We start from the raw sequence: 15,520 nt of genomic DNA, 5'->3' as shown, positions 1-15,520 counted from the left end.
CACAGACACACGGGGCACATACACAAGTGCCAGACAGCAGAGATGTATCCATTACCACAGTATTGATCCATTTACACACTGTGCCCTGGTCCCACTGTGCCTCTCACAAAATCCTGCAGAATATGAGAGGCAGATATCTCCCTGTCAGACAGCGGGCGAGGATAAGCACTGCAGTCTATTCACCAGCACTTATGGCTTCGCTTTGACATCATTTCCCTGCAGCTGAGTGAGATAAACTCCATTAACATTCAGGGCATTCAGAGCTGTCAGGGAGTGGTATGGTGAGCCAACAACACAATGCAGCATTATTGAGACCATCAATTACAGAACGATGACCGTGTGCAGCTTCAACCTGCAGCAGGATCGGTCCTGAGTTGGTGTTCTCACGTGACATCAAGTTTGTGTATAAGGCAAGAAGAAGAAGAGGAATTAGGAATGAGACAGCAGTATTTAGAAACCGAGCGCACCTATGTTCCCCGGGTCCTATGTTCCCCGGCTTTCACAGAAAGGGTCCTATGTTCCCTGGTCGGTTATTTTTTCCATAATCAGTGCCGAATTCCCTGGCAAATAGACTTATGTAGACCCTGACACTGACCCTGACACTAACCGTAACCCCTAACCCTAACAAAATGCTAAATTAAATCAGCGGGGCATAGGCTTATGCGACTGGGGAACATAGGACTTGGTGAACAAAGGGATGACCCCTTTACAAATATGAGCACCCTTGTAAATGTTTTCAGAAATGTGACTAAAGACACATGGTAAATGGACTTGTACTTATAAAGCGGTGCTTTTCACAGTGTTTGTCACATTCACACTGATGGCAGTGGACATCTACATACAATCTAATCTGACCATTCACACCACGTTTACACACCCATGCGCAGCACGGGGAGCAATTCGGGGTTCAGTGTCTTCCACTTCGACATGTGGACCGGGGGAGGTGGGGATCGAACAGCTGATCTCTCAAATGGACAATTTCTCGAATGGAGGACGACCCACTCTTCCACTGAGCCACAGCCCCACATCTAGACGCCAGCATAAAGCTACATTACTTCAGTAATTAAAGGGAAACTTTCTGCGATTTGTTCGAAAAATTCACTTGTTAGTAGTCTCACCGAGAGTTAGACGAGAATATTGATGTCTGTTTTATTCAGTGCTGTAGGGAGACTGTTGCAACAAGTTAGCATTCATCTGGAAGCAGGAAACAGGTATCAACAAAAAAACAGCTCCAGACTTGTTTTGTGTCTTAGCTTGTAAGCTATAGCCACCAACGTATCCACAAATGACCTGGGTTTTGTTTAGACTCAAGCCTCTTACCCGCTGGACAAAGGAACCCACTAAAACTGCTTTTTGTCCGTAGTGGGAAAGGTTACAATCGGCATTCATGCCCCGGACAAATGTATCAGCTCCAGCATCGATCAGCAGTGATGAAAACATGACATCTGGGTGCACACAATCATTTTCACCCCCTTTCTCCAGGTCGATGCTATCATGCTATGACGCACCCTGTCTGTAACTTCTCGTCATCTCAGCCCCAAATTCTGTTTGCTTTCATCTGAGCAGCACTTGAACATCACTCTAAATTAGTGAGCACCGAGAGAGACTGAATAATGAACTGATATCTATATAAACCACCATTACACTGTCACCTCCATGCTGCTTTTTGCTCGTTAATAACCCTGTTTTTTCCAGCGCATTCCTGACTTCAAACATGACACACCAGAAAAAAAAAAAACCCAGAGAGGCGTCATGCTCACTGATGCTTTTGCGGCTGAACGGGAGCAAATCCCTGCAGCCAGTCTCTAAAATCCAAAGAGTGGCGGCACATTAATGCCCCTGGCTAAGGAATGAGATGTTCAAGGTGTTTGGGTGTCAGTCTGCGTACTTTTGGGGGCATGTCATGTAGATCCTTAGACTAAACCAGAGGAAATACCATGGCTGTCTGCTCAATCACTGATGCACAGTCAAACCCAGCAGACTCCTTCAAAGAGACGGCAGCGAGCCTCCCTCTGACTTGTCATCGGTGATCAAACGCTCTCAAAAACAGGATATGATGTCGTGTTTTGCCTCTGAACCGGCCCCATCCTCGCTGAAGCAGATGGTGCAGCGATGCAGCGATGCAGAGTGTGATCACCCTGTATACGTTAGGTCGCAGAAACAGCACCAACGAATCTGCTGACTGAAAGATATTTTGCAACATCTCTTCTTTTTAGAAAGGAGATAATCAGTTTCATATATTTATTCATATATATATATATATTTATTTATTCGACTCTGCAGAAGAGAGTACCCAATTAATGAGAGTACATGATGATATTTTGAGTGTCATCAGAGCCAGAGAGCTGGAAGAGGAGTAAACGCGGTACGTGAATGCTTAATTTAGATCCATTTTCCACTCTGTGATCATCCACTCCACCGCTTCTCTTCCTATTATTCAGAGAGAGCCATGTTAGGTGTTTTTCTCTCGTCACTGCTTCCCTTTCATCTCCGTCCTGGTTTTATTTTTCTGCTCCCTCTCCAGGAATGTGTTCCGGAAGCTCCTGGCCCAGTCGGAGCAGGAGAAGGGGGACGTGCTGTCTCTGGAGGAAATCCTGGCCGAGAGCTCGGATCCCGCGGAGAAGAGGTTGGCGCCGCAGGCCAACGGCGGGGGGACGCTGCGAACAGGAAAGGCCAAGCTGAGGGCCCTGAGAGAGGCCATGTACCATAGCGCAGAGCACGGCCATGTGGACATCACCATAGACATCCGCAGCTTAGGTCAGATTTACTAATACATGCTTCACTGGCACACATGCATCGCTCTCTGGTGCCTCCAGCTGTCCTGGAGATGTGCTCATGCTGTGCCTGTCCTGTCCTGTCCCGTCCCGTCCCGTCCTGTACACACAATCACCGCTACTCATCTAACCATGAAACAGGATGTAGGACTTTTTTTTTTAAATAACTCAAGGCCAAATAGTGAAAAGGTGTCCTCAAGCAGTGCTCAATCTGTCCATGTGGCAATCATCAGCTTTCACCTCAGCATCGTCCAGTTCATTTGGCATGAAACCAGATGTGTCTGTTAATTAGGATTCATTTTATTTCGGTTAGCAAAACAATCTCAGCACGAGTCAAATTGTATCTGTCGTATTACACAATCCAGGTATCTCGGAACTGTAGACGTTCAATGTGAGTTTGAGAAATACTCCAGCCTTTGTACTGTAAATCTGAAGCTACAGCCAGCAGCCGGTTAGCTTAGCTGATTTTAGCATTCAGACTAGAAACAGCTATGCAGGTGCTCTGCTAAAGGTGAAAAACAATCTTCCTACCAGCTCCTCTAAAGCTTATTAACATGTTATATCTTATTATAACCCTGGATAAAACAAAAGTTTTCTCTTTTAAGCTTTGTACCGATGAAACAGACAAGACATAATTCAACTCAGCTTTATTTATGGAGCACCTTTCATACAAACATGCAGTAAAAGTACACAAAAAACAAATAATAATGAATAAATAAATAAAAATACATAACAATGAATATGATTTATTACAACAAGATAAAAAAATAATAAATAAACGCTTGTTTTCCATGTGCTGTATGTATTTTCTCCATCATTGGTTCTATTCTCATTAAAATGTTTTCGCCATTTTTCATGTTGTTTAGGCAAATATGACAAAGCAACTCCTATTCTTGCTGTGTGTGTGTGTGTGTGTGTGTGTGTGTGTGTGTGTGTGTGTGTGTGTGTGTGTGTGTGTGTGTGTGTGTGTGTGTGTGTGTGTGTGTGTGTGTGTGTGTGTGTGTGTGTGTGTGTGTGTGTGTGTGTGTGTGTGTGTGTGTGTGTGTGTGTGTGTGTGTGTGTGTGTGTGTGTGCGTGCGTGCGTGCGTGCGTGCGTGCGTGCGTGCGTGTCTTTCCTCCTCCTGTTTCGACTCTTTGAGCTAAGCTAAGCTAACCATCTCCTGGCCGACCGTGTGTTGAGATTGTTTTGTGAACGACTGTTTCCAAGGTCACGAGTTGACTTTCAATCGACAAAACAGCGACGACTGCTCATTGCAAGTTCCCTAAGTGACATTTTTAAAAGTGGATGAACTTGTTTGCCATTCATCATTTCAGCAGAGCTGTCGATACACGCAGCATCCACTGTCATGTCATTATTTATGTTGATCCCACATAAACATCATCCAGTGCTTATCTTATTGTTGCAGAACATTGCAGCCATTTCTTTTTGACTGGACTTTCTTTAATTATGTCTAACTGCTGTCTCTATATTCCCACCGACCTCCCACTAATCCAACACTCACCATGCAAACGCCCTTCAACTCACACAAAAACGCCACAAAGTGATGGAAACATGGTCGGTTCTGTCGCCCTTGAGACCGCCGCTCTGACTGGGACGAGTGTGTATTCACTGTTCTTGTGCTGGTGTTCCCAGGTGTCCCCTGGACGCTGCACACCTGGCTCGAGTCCCTGCGTACCTGCTTCTTCCAGCACCGCCGGCCGCTGATCCAGGGCCTGCTCAAAGACTTCAGCTGCATCCAGGAGGAGGAGTACACAGAGGAGCTCATAACGCACGGCCTGCCGCTCATGTTCCAGATCCTCCGAGCCAGCAAGGTCGCCGGGGCTTCCTTTCATGCGCATGTAAACAAAATGCTCGTTAGAGAGACATCAGACGAAGTGAGGCTGGGTTTGCTGGGAATACAAACTGCATGCTCGTGTGTTAGGGTGACATTAACACTCATATTTTGCATATATTTAGTTGCACTCTAAAACCGCATTATCATACATTTGCATAGGATTTTTAGCTCATGGGAAACAGAGGCCGGAAAACTCTAATGGGCATGAAGTTTTTTTTGTCCTCACTTGTGTTGTGTTGTGTCTGTTTGCAGAACGAGGTGATAAGCCAGCAGCTGTCAGTCATTTTCACCCAGTGCTATGGGCCCTTCCCTATCCCGAAGCTGACAGAGATGAAGAGGAAGCAGACCTCGCGTTTAGGTGAGACGGAGAGCTCGAAATTCATCAGAAAATCAAGTTTTATGTGATTTATCAGTCTGATCTGATATCAAAAGCTCCTTTAAAGTGCGGAAGGTCACAGACATTCCCACATTTTCATTTAGTTTCTGGTGTTTGGATACAATTAGAGGAGCTGAAGCATTTAGCGACTGTGCTGCAGCACCACCTAGTGTTGGATCAACAACAGGGTTAGAATGAAATGACAAGAAGAAGAAGAAGAAGAAGAAGAAGAGAAGTAATGCTTTAAAAACCATTTGACAACCAATGAATTGATCAGGATATTCACTTTAACAAGCAGCTCAAAGGGGCCGGATATCAAATTCAACTGCCTGCACTTTAGGATACTTCTCATCTCATCTTCAGCCTCTTATCCGGGGTCGGGTCGCGGGGGCAGCAGCTTTAGCAGGGGACCCCAAACTTCCCTTTCCCGGGCCACATTAACCAGCTCTAACTGGGGGATCCTGAGGCGTTCCCAGGCCAGTGTGGAGATCTAATCTCTCCACCTGGTCCTGGGTCTTCCCCGAGGCCTCCTCCCAGCTGGACGTGCCTGGAACACCTCCCTAGGGAGGCGCCCAGGGTTCATCCTTACCAGATGATCCCGAACCACCTCAACTGGCTCCTTTCAACACAAAGGAGCAGCGGCTCTACCCCGAGTTCCTCACGGATGCTGAACTTCTCCCCCTCTCTCTAAGGGAGACTCCAGCCCCCCTCCTGAGGAAACACATTTCGGCCGCTTGTACCCGCGACCTCGTTCTTTTGATCATGACCCAGCTTTCATGTTATTTGGATCAAACTCAGAGTAGTTAATAACCACATTAACTTCATCTTCTGCTGTTTTGCATCCATTGAATAAGTAATGGATCTTTGTTTTTGTCGTCTTCTTCAGACCCCCACTTCCTTAACAACAAGGACATGTCTGACGTGACTTTCCTGGTGGAGGGGAAACCGTTTTATGCACATAAGGTTCTGCTGTTTACAGCTTCACCCAGGTAATGACGATGTTTGCTGTTTGTTGGTTGGTTGTTTTTCTCCTCCACAGCTTCACTAAACCTCTGAATTCTTCTGTTTCACCCAGGTTCAAGTCGCTGCTCCAGAACCGGCCGGCGGCGGAGAACACCTGTATTGAGATCAGCCATGTCAAGTACAATATTTTCCATGTAAGAATTTTATTGTCGTGGAAAATCTCTGTAATAGTTTTGTGTGTTTTTTTTAAATCCAGTCAATTAGGGCAGTAACTATCACACAGTAAACTCTCGTCTGCGTATCATTTACTCTGTGGGAACACATTATCCGTCACCTTCCTGACAGCTCGCTATAAACATTATTAACATTATTATTAATTATTAACAGTTATTTAGGGCTGGTCGGTTGTCTTGTCTCTGCAGTGGTGAAACTGTGAGCGCCCAATGTTTATCTGTTCTGCAAGCAGGCAGTTTAAAGGCCTGTGCATTTATATATGACTTTCATTCAATGTGATTTTAATTTTTGTCGTTTTTTTAGTCTTCATTTTTAAAGATTTTTCATTTTTTTAATCTAAGTTTATAATTTTCTTCATTTTTTTTATTTTTATATATATTTTTATATAATTATATTTTTTATTTTATATTATCTTATTATGCGACAAAAAATGATATATTTTTTCTAAATTCCCGATTTGTATTTTTCATTGTTTTTTATTAATACATTTTTTTATTGTTTCTACATTATTTTAATTTTATTTTCTCACTTATTTTTAATATATTTTTTATATTTATATATTATATGAATCATATTATATTTATACATTTTATATTATTTTAATACAATTTCTTTAATGTGTTGACATTATTTGTATTATATTTTTTATATTTATATATTATATTAAACATAATAATATATTTATACATTTTACATTATTTTAATAACATTTCTAAATGTATTTTTACATTATTTTATTTTTTAATTCAGGTTATTTGTTTGTTTTACTTTTTTATTATTTTTGTGTGTGTGCACAGGAACCGAATTAAAAAATAGTCAAAACACAATAAGAGGAAACAGATGCTATAAGTGTAACCCTGCTGTTGTTGTGTGTTCCAGCTGGTCATGCAGTATCTGTACTGTGGAGGCACCGAGTCTTTGCACATACGCAACACTGAAGTCATGGAGGTAAGAGAGACTTAACCAGAGCCCGCTGAGCGACAGTGCCGGTATTAACATTTCTAATCCCAAAGTCCTGTGCTTCACTCTGTGTGTGGCTGTACTGTTCCCCGCAGCTCCTGTCTGCAGCCAAATTCTTCCAACTAGAGGCCCTTCAGAGACACTGTGAGATCATCTGCTCCAAGAACATCACCACGGAAACCTGCGTGGACCTTTACAAACATGCCAAGGTGAGGTGCAAACAGGACGTTCATTAAAACTGTCACACAAATCATCTATTTAAAGCTTCAATATTACATGTTCTATATTAAGGCTTTGCTCATAGTGATAAAGAGGATTATTCAATTCAATTTATAACGTCAAATCATAACAATTATCTCATCTCATCTTCATCTGCTTATCCGGGGTCAGGTCTCGGGGGCAGCAGCTTTATCAGGGGACCCCAAACTTCCCTTTCAGGGGCCACGTTAACCAGCTCTAACTGGGGGATCCTGAGGCGTTCCCAGGCCAGTGTGGAGATCTAATCTCTCCACCTGGTCCTGGGTCTTCCCCGAGGCCTCCTCCCAGCTGGACGTGCCTGGAACACCTCCCTAGGGAGGCGCCCAGGGTTCATCCTTACTAGATGATCCTGAACCACCTCAACTGGCTCCTTTCAACGCAAAGGAGCAGCGGCTCTACTCCGAGTTCCTCACGGATGGCTGAACTTTTCACCCTTTCTCTAAGGGAGACTCCGGCCACCCTCATTTCGGCCGCATGTACCCGCGACCCCGTTCTTTCGGTGATGACCCAGCTTTCATGACCAACAGTTATCTCAGGACACTTAAATAGAGCAGACCACACTTTGATTTACAGAGACCCAACACTTCCTCCGTGAGTAAGACGTTGATGCAATTGAGCATCTTTTAACATTTGGTTTTTGTATTTTTACAGCCCACATCTTTATCGTTTTGGTTCACTCTCAGCACTGTCATCATCATCAAACAGCCGACAGACGAAGTTAGCAGCTAGCTGGTGAACATAGCAATAGCATCTTGAACCTAAAAGTGTTATTTCCCGGGGAAACTTGGCAAAACAAATCATAGAAAAGCAACACTGCATCAATTTTGACCAGGAATGCCAAATGTTTCTATGAACAACTGAGAACATGCTATATCATGATGTATAGAGCTGGTTAATGTGGCCCGGGAAAGGGAAGTTTAGGGTCCCCTGCTGGAGCTGCTGCCCCCGTGACCCGACCCCGGATAAGCGGTTGAAGATGAGATATCGTGATACATTTTGTGACTCGTTGACTCTCGAACCTTCGGATTTTTTTCAACTAACCGTTGGTGATCTAAAATACAGCCAGATTCAGCAACTCTGTGGCTTATTTCTCCCCTCAAACGCTTTCAGACACATTTCAGTGAACGTTTTTCTAATGTACGAGAAGAAAGTTGGTTTGCTACAAACCCAAGAGCGGAGCAACCCAGTGAAATCATCCAATCAGGTGCAGCCACTGGGGTTGCAAGAGCCTGTATTCTGAGGCCACGTTCCTTATTACCGACCCTTCAGAATGGTTAAAAACTCTCTGCCGTTGTCTCTCCATCATCTTTCTCCCTGTAGTTCCTCGGTGCCTCGGAGCTCACGGCTTTCATCGAGGGCTATTTCCTGAAGAACATGGTGCTGCTGATCGAACTCGACGGCTTCAAGCAGCTGCTGTACGAACCCCCTCCCCCCGTGGAGAGCCCCGCGTCCAGCCCCGGCATCTGCTCCGACATCCTCCTCGACCTGGAGAAGACTCTGGCCACACGCATCCACTCCATCCACCTCTCCACCTCCAAGGGCTCCGTGGTGTGACGTCGTCCTCTCCCAACGCCCTCCTCCGATCCAGGCACAGCGTCCATGTAACACCACTTCCAGCATCCAGTGACCTGCTAATACAGCCCCTCCCCCCCTCCCCGTTCCACCTGCCCTCGCCCCCCACTGCTGAAGAGGGACTGTCGGATGTCTTTATGTCAGGGATTCCCTTTAATTCTGCCTGTTGCGGTCCCCCTCCTCCCCCCGAGGGTGGTATACGTACTTTCTCACCCTGTTGTCCTAACGGCTCCCATGGATCACTCCACACCCCTATAGTAATAAAAACCATCATCCAAAAAGACTCAACCCAGCAGTATCCCTTAGACCTCATCGTGATGATGAAACGTATTGTATTTCATATAGGATACATGCATGAAATACATTCTTTACGCTTAAAAGGGTAGAGTAGGAACTCAACAGAAGCAGCTTTCTCATCATCTCTGATATGAGACTCTAGGTTTACAACCGTCACTTTACGGAAGTGGATGCCATCGCAGTGTAACGTTTGACACATGCCAAAATATAATCCTACTATACAACCAATACAAAAGTGACTCGTAGCAATGCCAGCAGACGGACTTTAGGTGTTGAACTTCTTCACATTTCATCCCGTCACTTCTCTGTTGGATACGTCTCACTGTGTTCTATCTACTGTGCGCAGAGGCCAAACAGATCACAGGCACTTCCAGCGTGAACTAACGACGGCCCGCTCGGTGAAATCTATGCTGACGTATGCTTGAAACACGGATGTCCAACTGGGAAATTAACTTGTGATAATAACTCCACGAACACTGTTAACTTTTTTTTTTGCATGACACCTCCTCAAACTGAGCTGCCCTGATATTGCTTTTTATGCAGAGCTTACTTCGCGGACCACTTTCGCCCAGGGGGACGTAAAGGCGGATTAAAACGCTGCTTATTAACTTTCTATCCACCGCAAAAAAAAAAATGACTGAGCGGGATCTGGAGATGGATTTCGATTGGCAGGGACTTTCTCTTCAAAGCAACATGTAAATACGTCCTTAAAAAGTCATCGTGCTGGTCGTTCTTTCCTTCTTTTTGTAAACTGATGTACAGTATTCTCCTACGCTCGCTTGACTGATGACTCCAGTCTCATTGAATGTGCTCCCCGAAACAGTTTGTCCCTGCTGTATGTGTCTGTTTTATGCAAAGTCGCATGTTTAATCTGTTTGTTTGCTTGTTTGTTTGTTTGTTTGAATCCTCCGTTACGCTTTAGGTGTGTGCTTTCCGTGTAGGTGGGTTGGTAGGGCCGAGCAGGGTGTTGATTGTTCCAGTCCAGTCAGAAGACGATCCCTTCGAGTATTTTCTGATACATTCCAGATGATCGGTGTAGGTCACGAGATGCGTTCAAAGTCACTTTTTGTTTTAGGCTTCACCTCAGCTGAACTTATGAGTACACTGAGTTTATTAGAGACACAACATTTACGTTGAGACACAACGATTGTTAGAGATGCAACGTTCGGTGGAACGAAAAAAATCAAAAGACGCAGGTGTTCATTTGTCTGATACGTTTGGTTTTGACAACGTCATGATTGATGGCTGTTATCGACTTGTGATTGGTCAGTCAGGGCCTCTGTGACGAGGCTCTACCGCCCGATCACTACTGCGCTGACTCTGGTTGCAAAATTACAAACTGGTGCCGCCTGTATCCGGGATATTCTGGCTTCAGTATGTACAGTGAGAGGAAGTGGAGAGACGGTGTCCATGTTTATATGCAGTCTATGTAAGAACACGCAGAACATTTCAATACAAAACAACCACTAAAAGCTAAATGCGACAAAGTGCAATGGACACAGACTTGAATAGTGAATTAATCGCGATGTGCATGAAGCGTTAAAGTTGTTCTCTGTAAGATTTCCATCTATTGCCTTTTAAGTTGATATCTATCACAGAGTGAGTTAACACAATGGTGACTGATGATCTGACCCACTAATGAAAGCACTGCTACTTGCCCTTTTTTGCCAATTATTCCAGTATCCGTGTCTGCGGTGACATTCGCGGGCTGGATGTTAAAAAGCCGCCATGTTAGTGACGTCTGCCGGCCCAGATCGTCCCCAACGGTTATGCTGCGTCCACTTGTAATCAGAAATCGTAAATTCCAACTTCTGAGTCAGGCTTGTAGTAAGGGTAGAAGTATAATAGGAACGTGTGTATGCGTGTGTGTGTGTGTGTATGGATTTAAGAGGGTAACGCAGGGGACGGACTGGAAGTAGAGAGGTGAATGTGTTTCAGTAAAGTTTACAACAAAAGCAAAAGCATATATACAATTGTAAACACATAGTGACCGTGAACGTGACCAAATGGAGGCTCTGAAAGAACAGGCTCGCCTGCAGTTACATCTTACCACCACAAAGGCCGCTAGAAACAAGGTATCTCAAATCTTAGGGAGTACAACTTTAAAGAAAAACATTAAAGGGGATTACAGAATGAGGAAAACATTTGTGAACAGCTGTGGACACATTCGTGCGTAACCGCAAACAGTTGGGCACAGGTCCGCAGCTGTCCGCAGGATGAGGAAAGTATGTCTAAGCAAGTCGCACGGGTGAACCTGGACTCGTTTTTTAACGGTTAAAGAGGGTTTGTGGTCATAAAAAAGTCCATTAGCATCAGTAAATCCAATTTAACAATAATAAATAACAAAATGACGGTGCTTTTTTTTATTTCCCAGCTCCACACAGGTGGGCCCCGCGTTGGTCTCTGCGTGTTAGCATTTTTCCCGCGTTACCTCGGCGACGTGTAACGTTAGACAGCCAATCACCGGCATTATTAGATCTTGTTACAAGCATGCTGCATGCTTATTGGCGCTGACGCTGATCACATTTAAGTCTTTGGTGGTGAATTTTTCGCTCCTCGATGTTATGGAGAAAATTCGGCCAGAGCCCGTCGAGGCCGTATTCACAACGCGAAACAACACATCGTTATGGTAAAGCCGATAAACATCTCAATTACCACGTCAATAATTGATATTATATATAAAGTCCAAATAGAGGAGACAGATCTGACAATAACCAGTCCAAGTTTCATAACCAGGTTTCATTTTTGAATACTATTCTCTGTCACATCCTGGTTTTTATATCAATTATTAATGTGGGATTTGTTTCACGTGTTGGAGATTCGCTCTCCTCCTTCATTGGTTTTTCACAACCTTTAATATAAAAGGTTGGTTCAAATTGTGAATTTGCTGCCTGACGAGCGTCCGTGAAATATTGTGTCTCTAATGAATTCGGTGTGGCAAGCTTGCCGAAGTGAAACCCTTTTTTTGCACGCACCCGTCCGTCCACCAGGTGTGCGTCAGGTGGAACCCATTACTCAGCAGCAGCCTCTGGGGGTTCAGCGCGTGAGTCCTTTCACTCAGACACACTTCATCTCAATTTCAGAGGTATTCAAAGAACCTACAGTACATTTTATGAATGTAAAAAAGATACACAAGACGTGAAGCAACAAACCAAAAAAAAAAAGATGCTCCCCTCTGTTTGCAGTGGCTTACAAATGTCTCTACGGTGTCCATACTTTGTGACGTCGTCTCTACATGAACGCGACGGCCTTCACACAAGAGACGCATCTTTACATATTGTAGCCCACTCAAAATTACTTAAATATTAGTTTTGGGCCCAATAAAACAACACATTTCGAGCTGGTTTTGAGTTCTGTAAATAGTTACAGAAAATTAAATATAGATATTATCCTACAAGTTTATTTTCTTACCTACATACATAGCACTATATATTTTATTTTACATTCCGCAGCTATTTTGTTTTACAAAAGTGAAAAAGATTCTATAAAAAGATGCTTTGAAATGTTGAAATTGAGCAATATTTCCATGAGACTGTCTTAACTTTGAGTGTCACGGTCATCGATCTGCCACAGGATGTTACGGAGCTACGGTTTAAATGTGAATTTAAAGACACGACATGAACAAATGAGTGACTGAGACAAAGAAAAAGCCTGAATATTCACTATTTTGGTTCCTTTTCGTGACATCCGTGGTGTATTTTATTGTCTTTCACTCATTTTAAAAATAAGACTTTTTTTTATTTATAAGCTGTTGATTTAACCATGATGGCTTTAATAATAATAATAATAATTTATTTAGACCGATTCTGGTTGAAAGAACTCACATCTTTACATCGAATCATCGTATACGCCCACATTTGGATTGAAACGTGCCATTTAAAGGTGAAATGTAACTTAGAGATGCAAACCGTTTTGTCTCCGCAGAGGTCACAAACAGGTTCATAATGATGTCAAGCACTCCTTGTGCCAGTGTTACTCACGGTATTTTAACAGTTAACAGTCTTATTGTGGTTAAACAGCAGCTGAATATGGCTTTAGAATTAGCGAATAAGCCAAAAGACGTTATCTCTGTGTTTCTTTTATTAGTCCTAACGTGACGCCATTAGCAGAAGACTAACTTTAGCTTGGGTCAAAGCCGTAGAGTAACCGTCGGTCCGCATGGCTCTTCTTGTTTAATGTTGTTGAGAATGTGCTTTGTACACCAGCTTTGTCAAACGACACTCTCCCCTTAATTTGTCCGAGCATTTATTTACCTGTGTATTTGTGTTTCCTGGTAATAAACAACCTTTTCTCCTAGACGCAGTGGAAACATGCATGGGATGTTCACTAGATTTCAGATCCACAGGGGATGGATGGAGATGGTGATGAGGGGGGGGCGGGGACTTTTGCTATTATCTTTCCTTTGATGAGAACATGTATATTGTACAAAATATATATATGAGATATAAATTATACATGGTGTGAGAAGCAGGGATGTGGTGGAGTATAACAACAAAAGGAATGTTACACTCGGGCTACAGTTGTTCCATGACATGCTTTTGTGGACGGCTAATAAATGACCAGAGTTTAAACCGCATGATGGTCTCTTTTTTTCTGCTTTATTTATTATAGATAAGAATACTGAACAAAAGATGTGGAATAACAATTAGAGATGATATACAGCGAGTAAAGGTCGTGTCCAGATGGTAACCCACGAGATGGTTAAGGTAAGAAATGGACCCTGAATGGTAAAAGGTTGGTGGTTAGGGTTAGAAAATGGACCTTAAATGGTTAAATTTAGATTGTTAGGGTTAGAAATTGACCTTGAATGGTTAGATTTAGATTGTTAGTGTTAGAAATGAACCTTAAATTGTTAAAGGTCGATGGTTAAGTTTAGAAATGGACCTTGAATGGTTAAATTTAGATGGTTAGGGCTAGAAATTGACCTTAAATGGTTAAAGGTCGGTGGTTAGGGTTAGAAATGGACCTTAAATGGTTAAATTTAGATTGTTAGGGTTAGAAATGGACCTTGAATGGTTAAATTTAGATGGTTTAGGTTAGAAATGGACCTTGAATCGTTAAATTTAGATGGTTAGGGTTAGAAATAGACCTTAAATGGTTAAAGTTTGGTGGTTAGGGTTAGAAATGGACCTTAAATGGTTAAATTTAGATTGTTATGGTTAGAAATGGACCTTGAATGGCTAAAGGTTGATGGTTATGGTAAGAAATTGACCTTAAATGGTTAAATTTAGATGGTTATGGGAAGAAATTGACCTTGCATGGTTAAAGGTTGATGGTTAAGATTAGAAATGATCTTGAATGGTTGAAGGTCGATGGTTATGGTTAGAAATGGACCTTGAATGGTTAAATTTAGATGTTTATGGTTAGAAATGGACCTTGAATGGTTAAAGGTTGATGGTTAAGATTAGAAATTGATCTTGAATGGTTAAAGGTTGGTGGTTGGGGTTAGAAATGGACCTTGAATGGTTAAATTTAGATGGTTAAGGTTAGAAATTGAGCTTAAATGGTTAAAGGTCAATGGTTAAAGTTAAAAATGGACCTTGAATGGTCAAATTTAGATGGTTATGGTTAGAAATGGGCCTTGAATGGTTAAAGGTCGATGGTTAAGATTAGAAATTGACCTTAAATGGTTAAATGTTGATGGTTAAGGTTAGAAATGGACCTTAAATGGTTAAATTTATATTTTTAGGGTTAGAAATGGACCTTGAATGGTTAAAGGTTGATGGTTAAGGCTAGAAATGGACCTTAAATGGTTAAATTTAGATGGTTAAGATTAGAAATTGACCTTGAATGGTTAAAGGTCGATGGTCATGGCTATAAATTGACCTTGAATGGTTAAATGTTGATGGTTAAGGTTAAAAATGGACCTTGAATGGTTAAATTTAGATGGTTAAGGTTAGAAATTGACCTTGAATGGTTAAATTTAGATGGTTAAGATTAGAAATGGACCTTTAATGGTTAAAGTTAGATGGTTAAGGTTAGAAATTGACCTTGAATGGTTAAATTTAGATGGTTAAGATTAGAAATGGACCTTGAATGGTTAAAGTTCGATGGTTAAAGTTAGAAATGGACCCTGATTGGTTAAAGGTTGGTGGTTAGGGTAAGAAATCGACCCTAAGTGGTTAAAGGTCAATGGTTAGGGTTAGAAATGGACCTTGAATGAGTAAATTTAGATGGTTAAGGTTAGAAATGGACCTTGAATGGTTACATTTAGATAGTTATGGTTAGAAATGGACCTTGAATGGTTAAAT

General features: G+C 42.5%; 1 protein-coding gene across 1 annotated transcript in view; it reads left to right on the top strand.

Moving 5' to 3' along the window:
* Nucleotides 1–13,606, top strand: part of btbd11a (BTB (POZ) domain containing 11a) — a 189,448-nt gene extending 175,842 nt beyond the window's left edge. The window contains exons 10-17 of the mRNA XM_083935417.1: nt 2,525–2,757; nt 4,408–4,586; nt 4,862–4,967; nt 5,872–5,974; nt 6,061–6,142; nt 7,062–7,130; nt 7,238–7,351; nt 8,721–13,606. Coding sequence (XP_083791543.1) covers nt 2,525–2,757; nt 4,408–4,586; nt 4,862–4,967; nt 5,872–5,974; nt 6,061–6,142; nt 7,062–7,130; nt 7,238–7,351; nt 8,721–8,954 — 1,120 coding nt within the window. The 3' untranslated portion in view covers nt 8,955–13,606. The remainder of the gene's footprint in view (nt 1–2,524; nt 2,758–4,407; nt 4,587–4,861; nt 4,968–5,871; nt 5,975–6,060; nt 6,143–7,061; nt 7,131–7,237; nt 7,352–8,720) is intronic.
* Nucleotides 13,607–15,520: the final 1,914 nt, after the last annotated feature.

This window comes from Echiichthys vipera (genome assembly GCF_963691815.1).
Source record: "Echiichthys vipera genome assembly, chromosome: 20".
Classification (NCBI taxonomy): Eukaryota; Metazoa; Chordata; class Actinopteri; order Perciformes; family Trachinidae; genus Echiichthys; species Echiichthys vipera.
The sequence above is the reverse complement of the archived record's forward strand: the minus strand, read 5'-3'. Positions and strand labels throughout refer to the sequence as shown.